Below are 22833 nucleotides of genomic sequence, written 5' to 3' on the forward strand. Positions count from 1 at the left end.
GTTATTTTAGGCTAATAAAGTCTGACTGCTTTATAATGAGAATAAGATGTGGCCAAGTTAATATTTAAATATGTATTTGTAAATTTTAGATAAAGAAAGAAAATCAGGTGTGAAATAAAGAGTATAACGTTTTAGACAAACATATATACATATGTACTTATATGTATAATTACTTATTAATAGAATTGACAATTTCTTATTTTATTACTAATAATTTTTATATTTTTTCAAATAATACAAGTTTCCGCATACAATGTATATGTAGTGCAAAGTCTAAATAATTAGATCGTTGTTATAATTAATTAATACAATTTGAATCAATTTGTTAACTAAATTTTGTACACAGATTTATTTCAATTAATGTATGTGTATATATTATATATATAAATATATATAAACATACTAAGAAATACATAAATGATGAATGAAATATTTGATATACTTAATTAAATTTTTCAAAATAATTTTAGCAAATTTATTTAGGATGTGTCATCACTCAAATATACGAACATATGTATGTATATCGCGTGCTCATCATATGTGTATGAACCACATACTTATTTATATTTTGACATTTTGCCACTAGGGAATAATAGTTTACTTATATTTTATTGTGTTTTTTCTATATATAAATATTATTATACTCAAAATTTGAATCACCATTATTCATTAATAATAACTATAAATATGGTTTATATAATAAAATAAACATTTAAGTATGCGTCTGCATATGTGTAGGCAAATGGACAAAAAATCAATATTGAAAGAATTATTCAATTGAAATAGTTAGTTAGTCAATAGTTATGTAAAAACTTTAATTTGTGACAGTATTGCTGTAATGCAGAAAATAACTTGGCGAATTGAATGAGCTAGGTTAACCGAAAGACGTTTCAAATTACGATCGGCGAATTGTTTTCCAAAACGTTGCTAGCTCAAGTCATTAAAAAATTTAATTATCATAAGCTATTATTTGTTTACTTTGATTTTTAATTTTATTCGTCAAGGTTATTAAACATTGAGGAGTTTTAGCTTAAAATTTTGACAAAAACGCTGACCATAATAATTTCTAAAAAATCATATTCACCAAAAATGTCATTCGCTAAGTCGATCATAATTAATGTATACCTGAATATTCCATATAATGATATAGATTTTAAAAAAGCAAATCTCCTAGAATAATAATCTGCTATAATAAAATTATGAAAAAACAATTAAAAAATTTAAAATAAAATTTGTACTAAAAGAAAAGCCATATCATATGGGAATACATTAAAAAGAAAAAGCAATGTAAAAGTCACTAAAACGACAACACTAATTTGTAGTACCAACTTCCATAGTAAATATTTTCGAAAAAATAGAATATAATCAAATTCTATTTTATATTTGACACTCAATATTGTTTTTATAAACAATATAATTTTGGCAAGAAACTTCAGCGACAGGAAGACTCCACTCTATTAGCAATATGAAATTAAAGAAGCAGTTTTTTTAATGCAGTTACTTGTGGCAAATCTTAAATAATCTTAACTATCTGTTCTGAGACCTTATTATGTTATCCGATTTCCATACAAATTGATTGGTGCTATTTAAGGCTCGTGTTTCAACTAAAGTGCAAGTTGTTAACTTTATAATTCAAAAATAGAAAAAAAAACTGAAATACTTTAAAACTTTTTTTTTGTGAGAATTAATGAATTTTGAATTATATTCAGTGATTCTTACGTGATCTGCAAACCACCCTAACATTAAAGAAGCATTCATTCAATATTAGAATTTATAGAACATATTTTTCACATTGAGTAAGTAAAAATATACGTATGCATGAGTTTGTATATTAAATATTTATTATAAATTAACTATTTCTAGGCTCCAGAAGCTTCCAGCTTTAATATTGCGTTTCAATCCTGTATATTTTTTTTTCTATTTTCGTTGTCATGTTTTCTTTTTCCATATTACTTTGTGTATATAAGAACATGTTGGCAGGGTATTTTTGTATATCAGAATAATTATAAGTATACAAAATGTGCAACATGCACATAATACAGGTACATAATATATAAGTATATATGAATTTATGTATATGCATATGTATACGCATATGTAACTATTTTTCTATAAAGCTTTTATCATAATACAAAATAACTAGATTTTTGTTTCCTTTAAAAAAAAAAACATTCGTAAGCAAGTATAAAAGAAAAACCAGTAATCTATTATACATTTATGGAAAAAAACTCTTCAATACGCGAGAGTGAATAAGTATGTATGTATATACATATGTAGGTATGTAATATGTAGAAAAATGTCCATTTTTCTATGTAGGTTTCTGTTAAAATTCATAGTTATATGGCATGTGGACATTTATACAAACTTTATATTTATTTCTTATTATGTACATACATGCATACATATTTTACTGTATAAATAAAAAAATTTTGATCACATTTTGTGTTTTACATACGTACATTAATATAGAACAATATATATACATACATACATACTAAACTTTAATATAACAAGAAAAAAAATACATATTGAAAAATCAGGAGAAAAAAAAAATAAAAAAACTGCTGGAAATGAAAACCCCCCTCTGCTAGTGTAGGTATTTTCAGTATTTTTTTCTTTTTTTTGTTTCTTATTTCATTTTTTATTTTTTTTTTCCATTAAAAAATTTTTACAGCTTGTCAGAGCCACATTCCAATCTCTTGATTTGACTACTGCAACGTTTTGACTTGCCACTACCAGATAGACATTGTGCTTGTTTATGCATTTTTCTTTTTTTCCAGATTTACTTATAAAAGTAGAGAAAAAAAACATACACATGAATGTTTGTGCACATAAATATATATGTATGTAAATATATATTTAAATACAAATATATGTATAATGTCGTTGTTTTTATGATTTTTTATAATTCTTGTACAAAAATTCAATTGTATATATTGCAGTAATTATCAATAGTTTTTGTACAGATTTATTGTAAGAATTAGTACAAATATCTGTTATAAAGAATCTGTTATAAGTATAAAGAACTTAAATTAAAAGTCGATTTTCAAAAATTTGTCAAATTCACTTAAAAAAATTAAGTTTAAAAATTTTCATTTTGAAAATTTAATATCCGTAATATTTCAAAAGTGATCAAGTTTTTAGAAAATGGAGAATTCAAATTCACAAAAAAAATAATCAAATTCGACTTAAGCAATTGTTGTCTCTAACCTATTAAAACTGTTGATATCCATCCGTCCTACGTGCGTGCATATATTTTATATGAAAATTTAGATTCCTCTCACTTTAAATATTTTCTTTGCAATGTGAGAATATAATTGTTAAATAATTAATTAAATCTACTTTATTGAATTGGTGAAAATTTTAATTTTTTATTACAAAACTGTTTGAGTCTATATTTATTCACACCACTGTATTTGTGACTCATTTCATTTAATTGACATGTTCCACAATATTATAACTTCCACTATTAAAATCAAATATTTATTTTTATATAGTAAGTACTATGAAATAAAGAGTTTTATTAGAGTTGAATGCGTTATATCCATAAAAAAAGTACAATCGTTTAAAATTTTAAATCTTGTGTGGGCAGAAATTTTTCAAAAATTTGTAATAATTAGACAAAACATAGAACACAAAACAAAAAATTTTTATATAATTATTATTTTCATTTTTATTTTAATTATATTTTTATAAAATTCTTCTCAATAATCACAATAATTGACATACAAATTAGATAAAAATCAAAATACCAGTTTATAAATTATTAATTTAAACACAAAAATTTAATTAAGATTGAAAATAATAATTGACAGTAAATTGGCATTTTGTTTATTACCAGTTTTTCAAGACAAAAACTATATAACGAATTTATAGAATATTATTCAAGGATTGTGATTAATGAAATGATTTTGAAAAGAAATTTCATCATGAATAAGGAATTCCAATTAAAATTTTATTCATTTTTAATATTAATGAAGCGAAAGATCATAATGATAAAAATCTATCCAAATTCTATACAAATGTCAATTTGTATAAATATTCAAATCTTTTGCTTACTCAAATTTTTGTATTCTGATCAATAATTCAACAACTAAGCTCTTTACTTACTATTTCGTCAGCAATTGCTGTTTCTATTTTCGATTTAATATTTAATTTCATTAAGATTTTTGAGTGCTATTCAAATTTATTCTGATGTATTACATATTTTGAGGTTAAACAAAGTAAGCTAGTTAATATAAGCGGAACAATAGTTCGTTTACATGGTCGTAATAGTACACTGTTACCCTGGTTGTACAAATCTATAGTTAATGTTAAAACGCTCATTTATAACTTGTGTTATTCAAAAACTTTTAAAATAAACTGTTAAATAAAAATTTGAAAAAAAAATTTTTTTTTATACAATGTATAAAAGGTATGTAAGTATACCTCTTTACACCAATACCATTAAAATATCAGAAAAAAAAAATTAAATTATAGAAAAAAATAAAATAAATGATAAAAAATTCCGATCACCTTAATATGCTATGCTACATTGGAATATTTTTTTTGGATTACAAGTATGTAAGTATAGGATCCAGATGTTTATATCAAAGAATATTTAATAATAAGTATTTGTAGTTCTTCTGAGTGGCATAGTTGCTCTTCTGAAGAAAATACAAATAATTGGGAACACTTGGCATAATCAAAAAATTTTTCTTCTAAATTTATGAATTTTACTCACAATTTTGCCACATTTTATAATTAAAACAGCTCAAATTTAATAGAAAATAAATTGAAAAATTTCTTAAAATAATTCCATAAAATGTGAAATACTGTGACAACTGTAATTACAAAGCTTGTACAAATAAAGGACTTACAAGCAATGCTTATAAAACAGTCTTGTTGCTTTGCAAAAATAATGCACTGCTTTCAATTTGCATTTTTGATCATAACTTTGAACTTATAAAATGACGTCATTAATTATTGTCACATAATTTACCACAGCAATAAACAAACATATGGGTTGGCTTGAATAAAATTGTCAAAACATTTGATACAAAACGAAACTTTACAACTTAGATCATACGATGTTATAAAAAATTCATGGTTTGCAACTTGGATCATGTGTCATTGCTAATTTTATGTTTTATAAACATGGAGGTAAAGTCAATTTTAAAAAAATTTTCTATCTAAAGGATATTTGAGATTAAAAGTGAATGAAACTACTTCTTATAAATTATACTTTGATTAATTTTATGCACGAGCATTGTGAGATGACGAAGACAACGATCTATTATTGGTAAGAAGAAACAACAACGCGTTCAAAATGCATCAATAACAAATTCATTTGTGAGTATGTGTGTGTACATCTGTCTACTTATATATTTTCTAGTATGTTGATGCATTTTTTATTTTTTCTATTTCTTTTTTCAACTCTATGGAAATTTTTTTTTCTTTCATTTTTCCTATTTTTCTTCCTTTTCTTGTTTTATATAACAACAAAACAACATAAAAACCATTTCTAGCATTTTTAAGATTTTTAAATTGTATTTTATCGTTGAATTATGTGTGTACATTTTAAACCTACATAATATGCACATGTACATATTTATGCATATATAAAAATGTACATAGAAATCAGACATAACAATTTCTACCTGTCTTTTAAGATTGCCTTTAATAAATATGCACATACGATCATACTTTAAGAAACGATTTCATATTAACATGTTTTTGATCGTAAATATTATTTTGATTAATAAAAAAAAATAATGAAAAAGAAAATGAAAATAAGAAAGAAAAAAATGTTTTTTTTTTTTTTTTATAGAAGTGAAAGAATACAATGTCAGATTAGTTGTCAAAAATAAACAAATGAAAATTATTGTTCGTTTTATATTCTCATTTTTAGAAAGGGTAGAGGCATTAGTTTCCGAACAGTTGCAGTATCCGAACACTTCGTTGGTTTTTTATTTAAAATAAGAAATTTTCCCAAGAAATCGTTCAAACCAAAAACGCAAAAAAAAATGTTTATGTTTTGGGCTAGTGCTTGTAAAATTTCAAATAAATTACTTTTATGCTCTTTGAATTATAAGTCACTTTACGTGTTAGTGGTTTGTGAAAAGCGTTTGATTTGGCGTTTTTTTTGTAAAAAAAATAGTGGAACTGTGTGTGGAAAGTAAGTCTTTTTTTGGTATATTTTAAGGTCTATTTAGTGATAAGTATATATTTTCATTGGAATTTGCTTAATTTTGTTAAAAAATCATAAAACGTTAACAAAAGAGTAATTTTTAACTAAATAATTGCAGTTCGCATATTGGTGCCGACATTTTTTTATATTTTCAGTTTCCGAACAGTGGGTTCGGATTCTGAAGATATGAAAAAGATGCATATTTTAGTATCCGAACAACCAAATTTGTATATAATTAATTTTTTATAAAGGTTATAGTAGGAACATAAATTAATTATTAATACATTAAGTAAATAAATTTAATTATCAGAATATCTATTTTTACTATAAACATAATATTTAAGATAATTAAAATATTGCATGTAGAAGTGGCAATTTTTTAAAGAAAAATTTTTACTATTTAATATTTTATGCAAAATTTGTATTTATGTGAAATTGGGCGAATTATAAAGACCTACTGAAACTAATTATTAAAAAATTTTCTTAAACAATTGCCTATACATTTAGTCTTAAATTTAAGTCTGAAATTTAAACAACCGTATTACGAATCATAAACTTTTTAGCCTAAAAAAAGTATTATTTTGGAATTTTGATAAATATAATCTGTTTTATTTTTACAATTCCGTTAATACTAAACATTTTTTTAACTGAGATTTATTAATTTAATTTATCAATTTATCAATTTCTATATCCCCTTGTTTTTGTTTAAATAAAAATCCGTAATAATAACTTAAGTATTCGAAAATCAGCTGCTAAACAAGAATTACGATCAAAAACACTACTCGATCGATTAATGAGTAAGAGGTTAATTAGAGAATAATCAATCGAAATTGGTTCAAATCCATATTTAACACCTGACATCATTGTGCTTCCTGATGTATTAACTTATGCAAATGTGGCTTCCTTTTGAAAACAGACAATCTCCTAAATACTTTGTACAGTATTCAAGACAGTTAAAGAAAAACACCTTTTAAAAATGATCTACATAATGATGATGATAGGAAAGTTATGGATGCGTTTCTTTATGAAACGAAATCCTATATTGAAATTCAGAGAAGCTGAAAATATTACCAAAGGCGGCAGACACTGGGGAGAGCATACTGAAATGGTTTAACAATCGAGAAGACCACTTGAAAAGTATAAACCAAGAATATAAATATTATAAACAACCCTTCAAAACTAAATTTAAGTTCTATTCCTTTTTTGGATTTAACGGTGAAGTATCATGTGAAAAAACTGTACCTACTATTTAAAGTTTTTTCATTATAAACTTGGTTAACATATTTAAAAATAAAACTTATATTAAAATAAAACCTTAATTTATTTAATTAGTTAATTTTTTAATAGAAAAGCACCTATATATCAAGAAAATTTGTATGTTCGGATACTAGAATAAAAGTGTTCGGCAACTAAATTTTGGTGTTCGGATACTAGAAAAAGTGATACTTTTTACAAAAATTTAATTATTTATTATAAATATAATTTCAACAATATTTTGACATATTTAATACTATTAAGAATTCTTTCCGCTTTTAGAAACAATTTAAATATTTGCCTTATGTCTCGTAGTTAAAAAATAATATAAAGTTAAAGTTAGAAAATGTGTTAACTGTTCGGCCACTAGTGCTTTTACCCAATATAGGTGACCAGTTTGAAAATTTTCTTATTTAAAATTAATTAATTTAACCGCATATTACCAGGAATATAATTTTATGTAAGTAGGTACAAATTGACTTCTATTGTATCGTATTACAGTCATTTGTAATGATTACCAGGCATGATTGCTTCTGCTGTGCTTTGCTACAATATTTTTAAAAATTTCGGAGAAATAGAAAATCTTTATGTAATCTAAAGATCTAAACATACATAAGTATATAAATGTCAAGGAATTTTGGCAAATTCAACACTCTTTAGCTCTTTAATGAGCTGATGTTGCTCACCTGTTCTGTCAAACTATAAAATAGAGATTTCAAAACCACAACACTCATATAAGCCATGAATTAAAGATAGTTTATAAGTACTGTCCAGTTTTTTTTGTTCAATTTGTTTTTTTGGTTTTGCTTTTTATGTAAATAAACAGTAATTTTATTTGCCTTCTGTAGGTTTTAAAATAGAAACCATGCGAAAAATCAAAATTAATAAAAATTTTTAAAATATAGATTTTAAACCAACCCAATGATTTCAAAAGAAATTTGACCAATTTATAAACTTAATTCAATTCCCAAGCTACATATACATATGCACAAAATTTTTGATTAGTTCGAATCGAATCAATGATTAATACACAAAACGAAATTATTTCATGAATAGAGCAATTTTATACACTTAATCATTCAAAGAATCAAAAATGAATTTTGTTAGAATCAGATAATTTGGCGGAAATAAACCTTATTTTCCAGTTTCACATTTGATTTAATTGAGTATCCGTATATGTATTCAAAAATACCAAAATAACATTTTTACATTGATTTGTAAATATTTTTATATTGTACTTGTACCTTCATATATAAAAATACATACACGTATTAAGAACCTATACGAGATGTAACATAAACATGTGAGCAAATACATACATATATATGTATACATACGTTCACACATATAAATATGTGCATGCAATCTTTATCATAGTATTTTAGAAATTTATATATAAATATTAACTGTATATATACCAATATATTTGAACTTGTAAGCTCTATATGCACATTTAAATGCATATATAAATTCACATATGGAACCTAAAATGTGGTTAGATATTTTCTTCTATACTTTTTATCTATTGTTTTTTTTTTATTTGTGTCTTCTTTTAACTTATAACACTGTTTTTTATTTTATATTGCTTTCTTTCTTTCTATTTTTTTTCTGGTTGTTTTTCATTTGCACTGCTTGTTGCCTTCCCTGCCTCATTGAATACTTAGTATCATCTATGCTTAGTATCTTCAACTTCACCACAGTAAAAACTAAGGTTATTAACCGCAATTTTCCCACAACATTTTTATTGTTTAAAATATAGTTTTTTTTTTGCCCTCTCTCTCTCTCTCTTTCTCTCTGTCTCTATCTTTTGCTCTCTGCATTTTTCTTTCTTTTTCTATCATATATTTCATTTCTTCTTAATTTTTTTATTATTTTTTTTTACTATGAATATTTATTACATTACAACTTTCTGAATTCCAAAAAAAAAATTAAAGGTTTAATGCATTCAGAATTGTTCCTTACATTATTATTGTTGTTTTAGTTTTTTATTTTTTTGTTGTTTTTCTATTTTTTTTCTTGAAATAATTTTAATTAGAATTTAATATGCGTTGTATTTGTAGTATGTTTTGAGATACAATGTGAAAGGGGCAAAGCCCTAATCAAATATTGTATGTATGTATGTATGTATATGTACAATGTATTTATGTATGAATTTATTAACAATGTTTCATGCATAATCAAAAAAAAAATTGCAATTTTCCCAACTTAGAAATTCGCTGTACTTATTGTCCACAATTCTAAAGTTCGATAAGAATGCAAAACCAAAAACGATTGTATACTTGCATAAGAGTATTTATGCAAAAATGTCAGTATGTATGTGCATATGTTTTATAGTTTTTGATTTAATTTACAATAATATTTATGCAATTTTAACTGGGATTTATTAACGGGAAGAATAACGAATTGAAAACATACATAAGTAGAAACTAATAACATAAAATTAAAATTCAAAACCCATTAAAAAGACACGAGAACAACAAAACATAAGGAAAACAAAAGAAAAGAGAGATAACTGAATATAATATGAGAGTATAATTAATTAAATTAATGTATATGTACTTATGCATTCTATGTAAGTATGTATGTTATTTTATTCCCATATGTGTAATAATGATAACAAGAAATATATGTATAATAAAAATTTATTATTTCTTTGTTTTAATTATTCAAATTTTCTTGAGAAATTATCACATGATTTATAAAAAAAAAAGAAACATAATTATTATTTTGTTTATTCTTCTCTCTTACACTTACAACAAATTATTTTATCAGTAATTTTCAAGTTTATCGTCTTCTAAACATTTCATATTATATTATGTATACGTGTGTCTAATAAAATATAAAATAAGTCGTGTGTATGTATAATTTTATTCATGAATCTCTTTAAGAAATATTTTCGTTATTATCTTAATCTAAGTGAACTTATACATACTTTCTTAATAATGATAATAACAATTTTTTACATAAAATGTAATTTTAACTATAATTATACTTATAATAGGCAGATTTTATTAAAATATTTTAACATGGCTTTGAAAATTAACAGTAATATTTTTAACAAATCAAAATTTACATCTTAAAGGAATTTCCGAAATTAGAAATTTTTCAATTAATTTTATACCATAAGGTGCAAGAATATTAAGAACTTACACTTGCACATTTAGAATTTGATCATTACAAGTATGTATCTACTTGTCTACTCAGTAATATCTACTGTTATTTAAAAATCGACTTATTGCTTCAATTCCACTTATTATGAATTAAATGTCAACTCTAAGTTATTTTGAGTTAGTTGGGACTATAAGAGTTTACAAATATGAAACATTTTTTTGTATATGGTAATTCTGTTATTAACGTTCTGTATGTACATTTGAGTAAAAAATAACATATAAAATTTAAAATGTTAAAAATTTGACATTTAATAAATTTTTGTAATTACATTACTCATTTTATTACGAGTTTTTTTAAGTAAGTATGTATTGAATAAAAAAAATTGCGGCTTATTAGAGAATTATAAAAATTAGTCTGCTTATTAGAGATTTTGGTTTTTAAATACGAGTCTTATTTAATATGAGAGTTTCTCATTAATTACTTTGAGAGATTTTAAAATTTTTCTAATCTATAGTGCCTTGTCATAATAAAAATGAGTAATTTTTCATACCAAAATACTTACAAAAAGTCAGTTTGGAACGTCATCTGTTCGATTATTCTAGAAATATACATACCTATACATAAGTAAAATATTGTCATTTCCAGAAAAAAGTATTCGAGCAGATTGACCAGCCAATTTTTCAAGTAAATTCCACGAAGAAGTTATCTGATTTCGATCGAAGAAGAATAAGTGTTCTTTTTAATAACAAAAGAAAATTAAAAATTTAAATATTAAATGGCTTTAAATAGGAATATTTTCTTATATGTACATACATATCTCAACAAATTTATCGAATAATACCAGAGACTCCTTCTTTTTTTTTTACTTCTGAATAAAAACATCATTCAAGCGTAACATTTCACAAAGGATTCATACTTTTTTATAAATGTTCTTTTTGTGCTCGAATATAAATTATTGAGATATTAAAAATTACGGTTTCATTTCTCACAATGGTCTCATTTCAGTTCCCAGAATATTAATTGTTAAATGACACTACACGAACAAAAAAAAGAAGTAACAAATAATAAAAAAAAAAAGAAAAAAACTGGGCAAGTGCAATTTTATTTTAATTCTAACGCAATGGTTAGTAAAGTGGAACATATTTTTCTATTGGTAATTTAATTACATACAAACTCATATATATATATACGTGTGTATATATGAAGAAAAAATTATATCAATAAGCATTTTTTTTTGTATTTGACAGGAAAACGATTTAAAATATTTCTGTACATTTTCATTACAAGGAAAAATACTAATTTATGCACTTAGAATAAAAGTGCACTAATAAAAAAGTTGTGTGCAAGTTTTTTTTTAGTAAGCAATCAAAATCATAACCTAACTTATATAATATGACTAACACAAAGTTAGTGGTAAACTAATTTCTTTCTAATGGTGTAGAACGACGAATTTCATTGCCGGCAAAATTAATTGCTTTAATTATTAATTTTGTAACTTAAGCTATAAGTACTTAAAACTAAACACAATTAACTGTGGCGTGACTGCGGTCCATAAATTGCACTTCAATATCAAAAATGTTATTTGCTTACAAAGCATTTTTTTTTTTTTATTTAATTAAAAATTATCAAAGAAATTAAATTTCATAAATTCTGTATTTTACGTATTTACATATGTACACACGTACTTATGTATGTACAAAATAAGCATTCATACACGTACTCAATATATTCTAAATAGAATACAAAAAGCTAATTACGAAGGCACATCAATTTGGAACGTGTTTCTTTTTTAACATTAAAAAAAAATTTTTTTTAATGTAAACGTATAAATTCAAAGTAAAAAATTGTGAAAAGATCCAAAAGAGGGCATTCGAAATTTCATAAAAAACAATTTTTTTTGTTTTTTTTTTTTTGTAATTATTGCACAGAAATTTTTTTATGAGTCAATATGTAATAATTTCATTAATTAATCCACACGTATTTACATACGTATAGAAAAATATTATAAAAAAAATAATATATGAATGTAATTACGTACACAATTAACTGTACACTGCTTGTATATTAAATATACAGTGCGAGTACTCAATTAAAAAAAAAATCTAATTTGAATGCTTGTGCCGAAATCGAAAACATTTTTTTTAAATCCGGAATTTGGGAAAGGCATCAACTTGTATATTTCTTTTATTAACAAAACAGTTAACGCAAATGTTACGATTAAGTACAAAATGACCACTGACATTTAATTGTTGTCTCTCTATAAGGAAATTTTAGCAATTTTTAGATATTAGAAAATAATTTATTTAAATACAAATTCTTTTTTTTTTATTCTCTCTGGGATCTTATTAGAATTTTAATTTTCAACAATTCATTCGGCAATTTTTTTGACAGTCAAGAAATGGAATTAATAATGATAAATATCTTCTTATTAGAAAATTAAACATTTTATATCAATCAATTTCTTAGAAATTCTCTTGAATTCGCTCCAAATCCTAAAAGTATGCAAAAATTAAGATATACATTAACAAAATATTAAAAGAAAAGTGGGTAAATGTGCGGGATATCGTTTTCTCTTGGAAATGTCAATTACAAACTATTGACCGGTTATTAATTGTAGTTATTAATAATATAACTAGAACTATTAGTAGTTATTAATTATAACAAAGTATCTAATATACGATTAATTGAAGTTTGCTCTTACTTATAGTAACTGAATGCACGCATTTATCAGTTGTACTTCATATTTTATGAATTAAGATTTATTTCAACGTTTTAGCCTAGAATAAAAATATACAGTAATTGTCACTTATATTTTTGTTTCACTGTATATGTCTATAATATAACAATATGACTTTACATACAACGTTATAATATAACAAATAAAAGGTGATTTTTCTGTTATCAGAAAAAATTGGACAAGTGAGACAACACCGAACGTGATTACTACTTTATTACGTACAAAATATTAGTTAACGTTGTTGTTTTTTTTTTGTAATATTTTCAATTTTCGTATAAGTATACCGTAAGAATATGTTTTCTGTATACGGTATTTTAACTTTCAATAAAAATTTCTGTAGGTGTATTGTGTATAATTTTTACACTTAACTATACAAATACATACATACATATGTGTATATTATTCAATATTGTACCATTTAGTGTTGTTTTGTGATATACAGATATACATACATACACATATTTAAATATTTAAAATAAAATTACACTACTTATGTGTGTATGTATGTATATAAATATGAATTAATGTGAGAAATTCCGTAATATAAAAATTTTTTTGAGTTTGTTTACTTGAAATTTTTTTTTGCTATTGTTTTTTTTTTTAACATCGCGTAATTAATATTTACTATACAAATATACACACACCCGTAAAATAATTTTATCAAAATGACATTCCATTGCAATGACGTCATAATGAAATGTATGTACATTAATTTTTACATACATTCTCTATTTCTGTTATTTTTTTTGTTTTTCTGATTTTTGACTTTACGAAATGTGATAATTTTATTTTTTTTTATTATTTTTGGCGAAATTCATTAAGTATATTAATTTGACTTTTTTGATGAAATATAGAATTAAAATTTCCAATAATATTAAAATACATATTAGATTATTTAATTTAGAATTTGTTTGGCCTCGCAATTATTGTGCACGTTCGCTTATTTAAAAAGATGTTTTTTAATGATCTCATTTAAAATGTGAAGCTTTGTTATTCTCGAATATGTTAACAGGTATGTACATATGTATATATGTATGCAAACTTATTTAAAATATTTCTAGGTACAAATACCTGAGAAGTGACCAGATGCACGTACGCATTCACCCGTTCCACACGATTCTAATAAGTACTATATAGAGTTAATTTTATAAAATTGTAATCTATAATAAAGCTCTTGTATTCAAAGTGTTAAATCAAATTGTATTTTTGTACAATTGAATTGATACTTTTATAAATATGATAATTTTTGACTGACATTTCATATTGTGTCAATTTGATTATTGTAAATTTTGTTTTGATTGTGTAATGAAATTTTTTGAAAATTTAGTTTTTTCAACTTAAAAATATGAAGAATATGAGGAATCGCAGAAACAAAATGTGTCTTCTTTTCGATTCATAATTTGTCATTCTGTGATTTAATACCTTAAAATGTGTAACAATGCCTTAATTAATAACTATATTCGACAATATCAGTCAAATGTCAAATGAAACTATGCAAATTTTATCTAAATGACCATGACTTCTTAAATCTTTCCTAAACTGCGGTTCTAATCCACAACAAATGAATTTAGTGTTTTCGGAGTTAGTCCGACATTTAATTTTAATAATTAAAATGTAATTTTTTATTAAATTACAATTGAACAAAAAAAAAAAGAGAAAAAAAAATGTTTATAAACCAAAAAATTAGGTTATGTTTTACTGATAAACCGAAAACCACCGTTCCATTTACAAACTACGCATTTGAGCTTAAGAATAGCTTGAATACGTGAATTCACGGAATGCGTTCAGAACGCATCCATTAACTATCGTAAACTTCTTCAATTTTTTAAGATTTTTTCAAAAAAAAAATTGAAATTTTATTGACGCGAATTTTTTATTGACATTTGAATTGTCAAAAATTTCATTCGCCACTGAATAATCACTATTAATTTACTTCGTGACGGATAAAATAGATTTTATTAAAGTGTAATATTAAAATTTTAAACTCGACTTGATAAATGTATTATTTTTGTGTCGAAACGGTTTAGAATTATTTTTATTTTGAGTGACAACTCTGTGTAATAAGCTACAAAATAAATTTTTTTTTTTTGTTTCAGTTACTTAGTTTTTTTTTGCTTCTATTCGCTATTATTTCGCCTTATTTCGCTATTTTTCGCTAAATTTTGTTTTTCTTGTTTGCTTTTTTGCTGATTTTTTTATCTGTTATAATTTTCGAAAATTCTTAAGAAATGATTCGTAATTTTTATGAACTCTTTTTTTTTTGTTTTTGCTTTTCTTTTTTTTCATAATCGTCGTTTATTTTCTTTTTATCAAAATATTTATGACTCGTAATTAAGATGTAATTATAGTCTAGCGAAATTAATAATAAAAGAAAACAAAACAAAAAACCAAAATAAATAAAAATAATAGAAGAAAATTTTCTGAAAAGTAAAAACAGCAGTTTTTTTTCTACACGAATTTTTCTTATTAATTTTTAAATTTTAAAGAATTAAAAATATTTTTTTTTTTATTATTATTTAATTATAATTAAATTAGAACCGAAAACGGAAATAACTCACTTATTAAGCGGGAATTTCGGATACTTTATTATTAAAACATAAAAATTTATTTATGTAGGTATGTATGTATGTAAATATTTGGTTAAGAAATACATAGCATTTATTATGCGCATTAGAAAACACAAAGAATGTATGTATGGCTTATGATTGACCGAATTAATAGAAATTTATGTATTTATTAAAAAAAGTAGTTTTAATTAAAAAGAAAAATTTCTAAGAAATGGTTGGGTTTATTACGTTTCAATTTGAAATTTGATGATTTTTAAGAATTATTTGAAAATTTCTTTTTTTTTTTAGCTAGAATCCTGAAATTACTAATTGGTTATGACCTTTAATAGTGAATGAAAAGGTGAATTTACTAACCATAAGAATTTTTATTCTCGATATTACATTGAAAGTAGTATTTTGATAAGGGCACAGGCAGACACGACAAGGAATCATAATATTTAAAAGTGTCCTGAGATTTGACATATCAAACTTAATTAATTTCTGTTACATACATACATGCATTATGTACATATTTATGCCATTGTAAGAGTTAAAAAGAAATACTTATGTATATGGAAATTGAATGAAATACACATGGAAGTATTTTTAAGTAACTGCAATTAGCCTGACACTATTTCATGTTAATTTTATATACATATGTATACGTATATTGAACTATAGTGTTGCCGTATTGTCAGTAAACCCTCAATATTTTATATTTTTACTCTTATTTTTCAATAGTTTACGTACACACTTATTTTTTCAGCACAAGAATTTCAAATTATTTATTTACAATAATTTTGATAAACATATATAAAGAAAAGATCTAAACCTAGAATTTTACAGAAACTATACTACTTAAGTACATATAAATATACATGGGAATGTTTGTGTATTTTCAAATCAGATTTGAAATATTTTTATCGTATAAAGTGCGCGTACTAAAAAAATAATTCTACGACTATTTTCTTAATTCAATATGTACGTATACATTTATATATACATACTTACATACAATAATTAATGATGCAGATTGTAAATTATAATATGGGTGTAATTTTAGTATTATTTACTTTGTTAATAAAAATTTATTTACTTATGTGCATTTTTTAACTATACGAATAATATATACCTACATATATTTTGTATGTACATACATAAATTAGTTATTTCTTAATTAGGATGGATTTTTTGATTAGAAATGTTTTTTTATTTTAAGAAGAATTCTTGTATATACTTATAAATCTACTTAAGAATAATTGTGATATTAGCTCACAAGTAACAGAAAACTGAATACCCACTTGATTGAATATCAACTCTTTTATTTTCAAATTTCCTAATCTCTATATACTTTGTACATATGTTAATATAATTAAATAAAAAAATAAGTATTGTGAGTGGAACAACATATGTACATATATAAGATTCCATTTCGACCATTATTTTTATTAATAATATTTAAATAATTATATTTAGGAACTAGGTATATAAAAAATTTGTATTTGAGCTTCGAATAAGTAAACTGATAGTTCTAATATACATATTTATGTATATTAGAACTATTTACTGCTCATAACAAGTGAATTGCCCTCGAGAACGCCTTAAATTTTTTATTTTGTGATCAAAGAAATACTCTGCAATTTCCCACATAATCAAAGTAAAAGTCTCTCCTATATGACATATTTAAATATAACATGTTGTTGATTTTGCAAGTCCCCAATTCTGTTTAAATTTGGTAAAATTTTACATGCTTAAATTCAATTTTTCAAATTTCAATTATCAGTATAAGTTAATCTTAAATTGTCATTACTATATTTTTATACAACAACTTGATAGCTTGCAATAAATTTTTACTTTTTAAAATTAATATTAGAGCAAAAGTAGCATTATTGAATTTTGTGAAGATTCCCAATGAATTCTGTTTTTTTAAATCAATATTTTTAAAATACGTTCACATCTTTAATCCATCCTAATTTTTAAAATTTATACAAAATATAAATTGAAAATAAGGCAACAAAAGTTTTCTTGAATTCAAACATTTTTTATTACAATTTTTTTTTTTTTTAACAGAAAAAATAATAAGAAAATAAAATACAATTTGTATTTTTTCTTCAACAAAATCTTGATCACATATTAAATACATACATACATACTCATATACTCATATATAAATACGACCGTGTACATATCTAATTACATGCATGATATATTCGAGTATATCATATACTATAATATATTGACACATGAATATATACAAATATGTAAGTATGTAGGAAAAAAAATATATTTGATTGTACATAATATAAAATATTATAACCCATATGATATATATATGTAATATATAGTATATGTATATTATACTATACATTACATACATAAAGTATGTGTTAATCTCGAGCAACAAAAAAAAAAAAGAAAAACAAAAAAATTAAATTGTGCATGCTAAAGTTGAGTTGGCCTCATCGTTTGTACATAAAATTAAAATTCCACAACGAAGTTTTTATTTTTTTTTTTTTATTATTGTTATTATTTTTACATAAATATTTTCAAAATGAATCGATACTTAAAAGATACCATTTTATAATATGAAATAAAATATTTGTTCATACATACATACATACGTATGTTTGTATATTTGGACATTCATATGGGTATACCTATATACATAACATAAACCTACTTGCAATTATTAGTATGTATAAAAATATTTGTACCTAAGTATATGCAATATTTTATTATTGTTGAATTAAAATTGAATTGGTTTGGTTATTATTATCCATATTTATTTGTATGAGTATATTATACATGTATGTATGTATGTATCTGCAGAAATATGTATGGTTATGTAAATTTGTGTGTATATATTAAATTACAGTTATATAGATTAATATCTCATAATATGCACACATTTTTTTTGGTTTTTTTTTTTCTTTAAATTTTTATATATCATAAACTAACATACATACACCAGTATATTTATGTATGAATGTAAAATGCTTTGTAAGGAATTCATTTTTGAGAAATATGTGAATACATATGTATGTCTGTAATATATTTGGAATTGGATTTGTTAAGTTGATTAAAAATAAATGAAATTCTTTAAATGAAAATCTTTACAAACATTTCAACATACGTACATAGAAATATGTATACGTATGTACATTGAAAATTCAAGTACCTACGCGAATAAAATAATAATTTGGTGTCTCCATTGGCAATTAATTTACTCACACATTTTATTTTTTTTTTCCTTTTTGTTCATTTTTATTACCTACATAAGTACATTATGTATGTGCATATTTATGTACTCATATTTAATATTTGCGTTTTAATATTTAAAATTTTTTTCCTGTCAAATATCATTCAAAATGTCAAAAACAAAAAAAAAATGTATTTATAAAATATTTTTTAAAATTTCTTATTTTTGTTTTCTATTAAAATTGTTTTTTTTTTTGTTTTTTCTCAAGGCGATCTTGTAAAATTTAATCTTGTATTTGCATATTTATAGGGGATAAACTGACATTTGTCACTTTTGATTTTGGAGGGATTTTATATTTTGAATTGATGGATTCTTAAAAATTTTTTTCTTCGTTAATAATTTTCAAAAATTTATGAATAACAAGATAGACCAAGATTATGTTATAACTATTTTATGATTAATTTATTAGGTTTGCAATATATACCGCCATTTTAATTTCTAAATATTTTCTTTAAATAGTTTACTATTCTTCCTTAAGTCCCTTAAATCATTCATGTAGTTTGTTTTTTATCATTCATATTTTCAGTAGATTTTAAATATCAATCATAAGATTCCAAATCGTAAATTGTGTACGTTGAATATCACAACAATATGATTTTTAAAAGAAAAGTAAATAAGAATTTAGGGAAATATAAAAACATTAATATTATAAAATATTACACAAGGGAGTATACGCAATGGCATGCCATAATTTATTATTAAGTATTATTTCTTTTTATGATTATTATTATTTAGATTCTAATATATTACAAAGCATACGTTAATTATTAATAATTATATTATTTCTACTCATATTTGCATATATCTACTTATAATAATTGTAATTCACAATTTTCTTAAATATGGTAGATTCACTATATTACTTATTACTATTTATTACTTATTCTTCTTGACAATTTTCTTAGTGTAGTTAGTGTCGTATGTAGTTTTCTATGCAGTTAGTTTCATAACACATCACAAAACTTAGAATATTAATTGTATGTACAAAATATTGTAAAAGTTTGAAAACCTCTTTTTAAAACATTTTAAAATTAAAGTTGTTATAAGTATTTAAAATAAATATGATCAAACTTCTTAAATTCTATTTGAATATTTTACAAATAAGTATTTCAATAAAAATCAAATTGTTCTGGGTCATTATTTTTATTTTAGATCTAATATTAATATGCAGTTAAACGTACATACTTAATAAAATAATAAATTTTTTTTTTTTGTTATTTTTAATTGTTTTAAAATAATTTCATACTTTTTTTATTACCTCACATCTTAAATATTATCGTTTGTAAAATATATTTGTTTTGTATATGTATAAGTATACGTTATAACTCTTATGTATGTACCTGGATATATTACCCTACATGCATATTATAATAACAGGTGTAAAATTTTGTTTTTTTTTGTTTGTTTCATTTACATATTTGTATAAATCTTAAGCTAAAGATTTCTCTTTTAATATAGAAAAAAAAATTTACGAGAGAAAAAAAAATACTTAAATAAAAACTGTTATATTATTAAGTATATTAAATTTCTTGACTAAAAAATACAACAAATAAGAAAGATAAGAGATTTTTTTATTAAATAAAAACTTGGTTTTCTTTTAAATTGAAATATTTTAAAAATCGTTTGGTTCGAGAAGTGGAAAATTATTTCTTAATTCATATTAATTTAGTTAGATTTTCTACAAAGTTAAATTTTACACATATAAAATTTATATTCCAATATAATATTCGAGTTAAATAGCACATCTTATATACAATGAGAATAATTCTTAAGCGTATTTTAAACTTTAAATTGTGCTTTGCATAATCTTTGTATGTTTTAAGGAGATCAGGAGATTAGCGAGTATATATACAGTTTCTGCGAATAGTATAATAGTATAGAAACCAGTCAACGAAGTCACTTGTTTGACAAGTAAAGAAAGCAATTTTGGCAGACATGATTTTTTTTTGTATTATTGTTTGTTCTTAAATTAATTACCTATCTACAATAAGTAAGAGTGTTTTTATTGTTATATTTTAAAATTTTTCCTTTATAATATTCTTAAAATTCTAAAACTTTAATACTCATCCTTAATGAGAATTTTGTGTTTGTTTACATTTTTTTGATTATGCCATTTATACCACTTAAAAATATCCTTTATGTCACAAAAGTGTAATTTGAACATTCGTATTACTTATACAATGACATAAGGGTACGAGTATAAGACATTATTTTAGAATTTCAAAGTATTACGATATCAATCACAAATAATAATTAAATAAAATAGGGGAAGTAAATTAAATATAATTTTAATTCCATTATATTAAATAGTTTTCATATTATTAAATTTAAAATAAGAAAAAAAAATTACCTATCCCTTGGATCCAGCCATGTAGTTTCTTTTTTATTATGATCAATATAATAAACTTTTCCATCATAATCTGTAGCAATATCCCAACCAGCAGGCAATTCACCATAATTGTGTTGTTTTGGCATATTATATCCAAAAGAAACGAAATTAAAAAAAAAATATATATATATTTATAAAAATCCAAGAATTCCAAATTTAAAATCTTTTGTTTTCTCTTTTTGCAAATTATCCGTTTTTTATGGCGGAAATTTCATATAAAATTTTTCAATTTATTTTATTTTTCACTATTATTTTTTTTTTTCTGAAATTCCAATTTATTTTTTCTTTTTTTCCAATTAATTATAGCACATTAATTATTATAAAACATAATTGTAGCTTTATGTATAACAGTTTAAAATATTCAATATACATATTTTATACACTTTAATATTCCAGTGTGTAATTTGAAGTGTTTATGTTGAAAAATACTTTTATAATGTGTTCATAACATTAAAAGCAAATAATTTTTTTTTTTTTAATAATATTTATTTAATTAATAATTAAAATGTTTATTTTTGTTTTAAATATTTTCTTTTTTCAGCTACATTTCATTAGTGTTAATTGGAATTTTTATTTTTTCTTTTCTTGTTTTTATTTCTAAATTTTTATTAAATATATTCTTTATATTTAAATGTAAGTGTTAAGAGCTAGGTTATAATAATTTCATTTTTAACATTTTTTTTATAAAATACTTGAATATTTTTTGTTTTTTGTTTTCTTCTATAATACATTATATAACTTTTTTTGTACTGTTAGAATGTGTGTAATTTTGTTTTTTCTATTTTATTTCTATAAGTAATAAATTGAACTTTTTAACAAAAAATTTCTATTGAATTTTTTAAATTGTAATTTTTATTTTTAAATTTTTTTTTTAAATCTTAAATTTATTTTTTTTTCCATATTTTTTTCTACACTATTTATTTATTTATTATATTTTTCATTTTCTAATTTAATTCACACATAAATTGGCTTTCTTTTCATTTCTAAGTCACACACAATTTTTAACACTTGTACTACTTATAAGTATTATACACACATTATTTTTTTTGTAAATAAAAATATTGTTTTAATTTAAAAATTCCCATATATATATAGGTAGGTACATAAATAAATTAAATGAATGCTAAATAAGTAAATGAATAAAAAAAAAAGTACTTATTTAATTTAAAATAAAAAAACAGAAAAAAAAAAGTAAAAATAAAAATATTTTATATAAATACAGACACACATACTTTAATATATTTTATTTAACTTATATATTGTATTATTCTATATTGTCCATACACATATTTACGCTCGTCATCTGTTAGTCGCACCACTTGGTGTGATGGGTTGTTATCAATTCTCTTATCACTTTAAGTGATGCGA

General features: G+C 22.7%; 1 protein-coding gene across 1 annotated transcript in view; it reads right to left on the reverse strand.

Annotated features, from left to right (window-relative positions):
- Positions 1-21961, reverse strand: part of LOC129607161 (protein kibra) — a 52964-nt gene extending 31003 nt beyond the window's left edge. Inside the window, exon 1 of the mRNA XM_055517915.1 lies at positions 21427-21961. Within this exon, the coding sequence (XP_055373890.1) occupies positions 21427-21551 (125 nt within the window). The 5' untranslated portion in view covers positions 21552-21961. The remainder of the gene's footprint in view (positions 1-21426) is intronic.
- Positions 21962-22833: the final 872 nt, after the last annotated feature.

The sequence above is a fragment of the Condylostylus longicornis genome, unplaced genomic scaffold (assembly GCF_029603195.1).
Source record: "Condylostylus longicornis isolate FDR11 unplaced genomic scaffold, ASM2960319v2 ptg000026l, whole genome shotgun sequence".
Classification (NCBI taxonomy): domain Eukaryota; kingdom Metazoa; phylum Arthropoda; class Insecta; order Diptera; family Dolichopodidae; genus Condylostylus; species Condylostylus longicornis.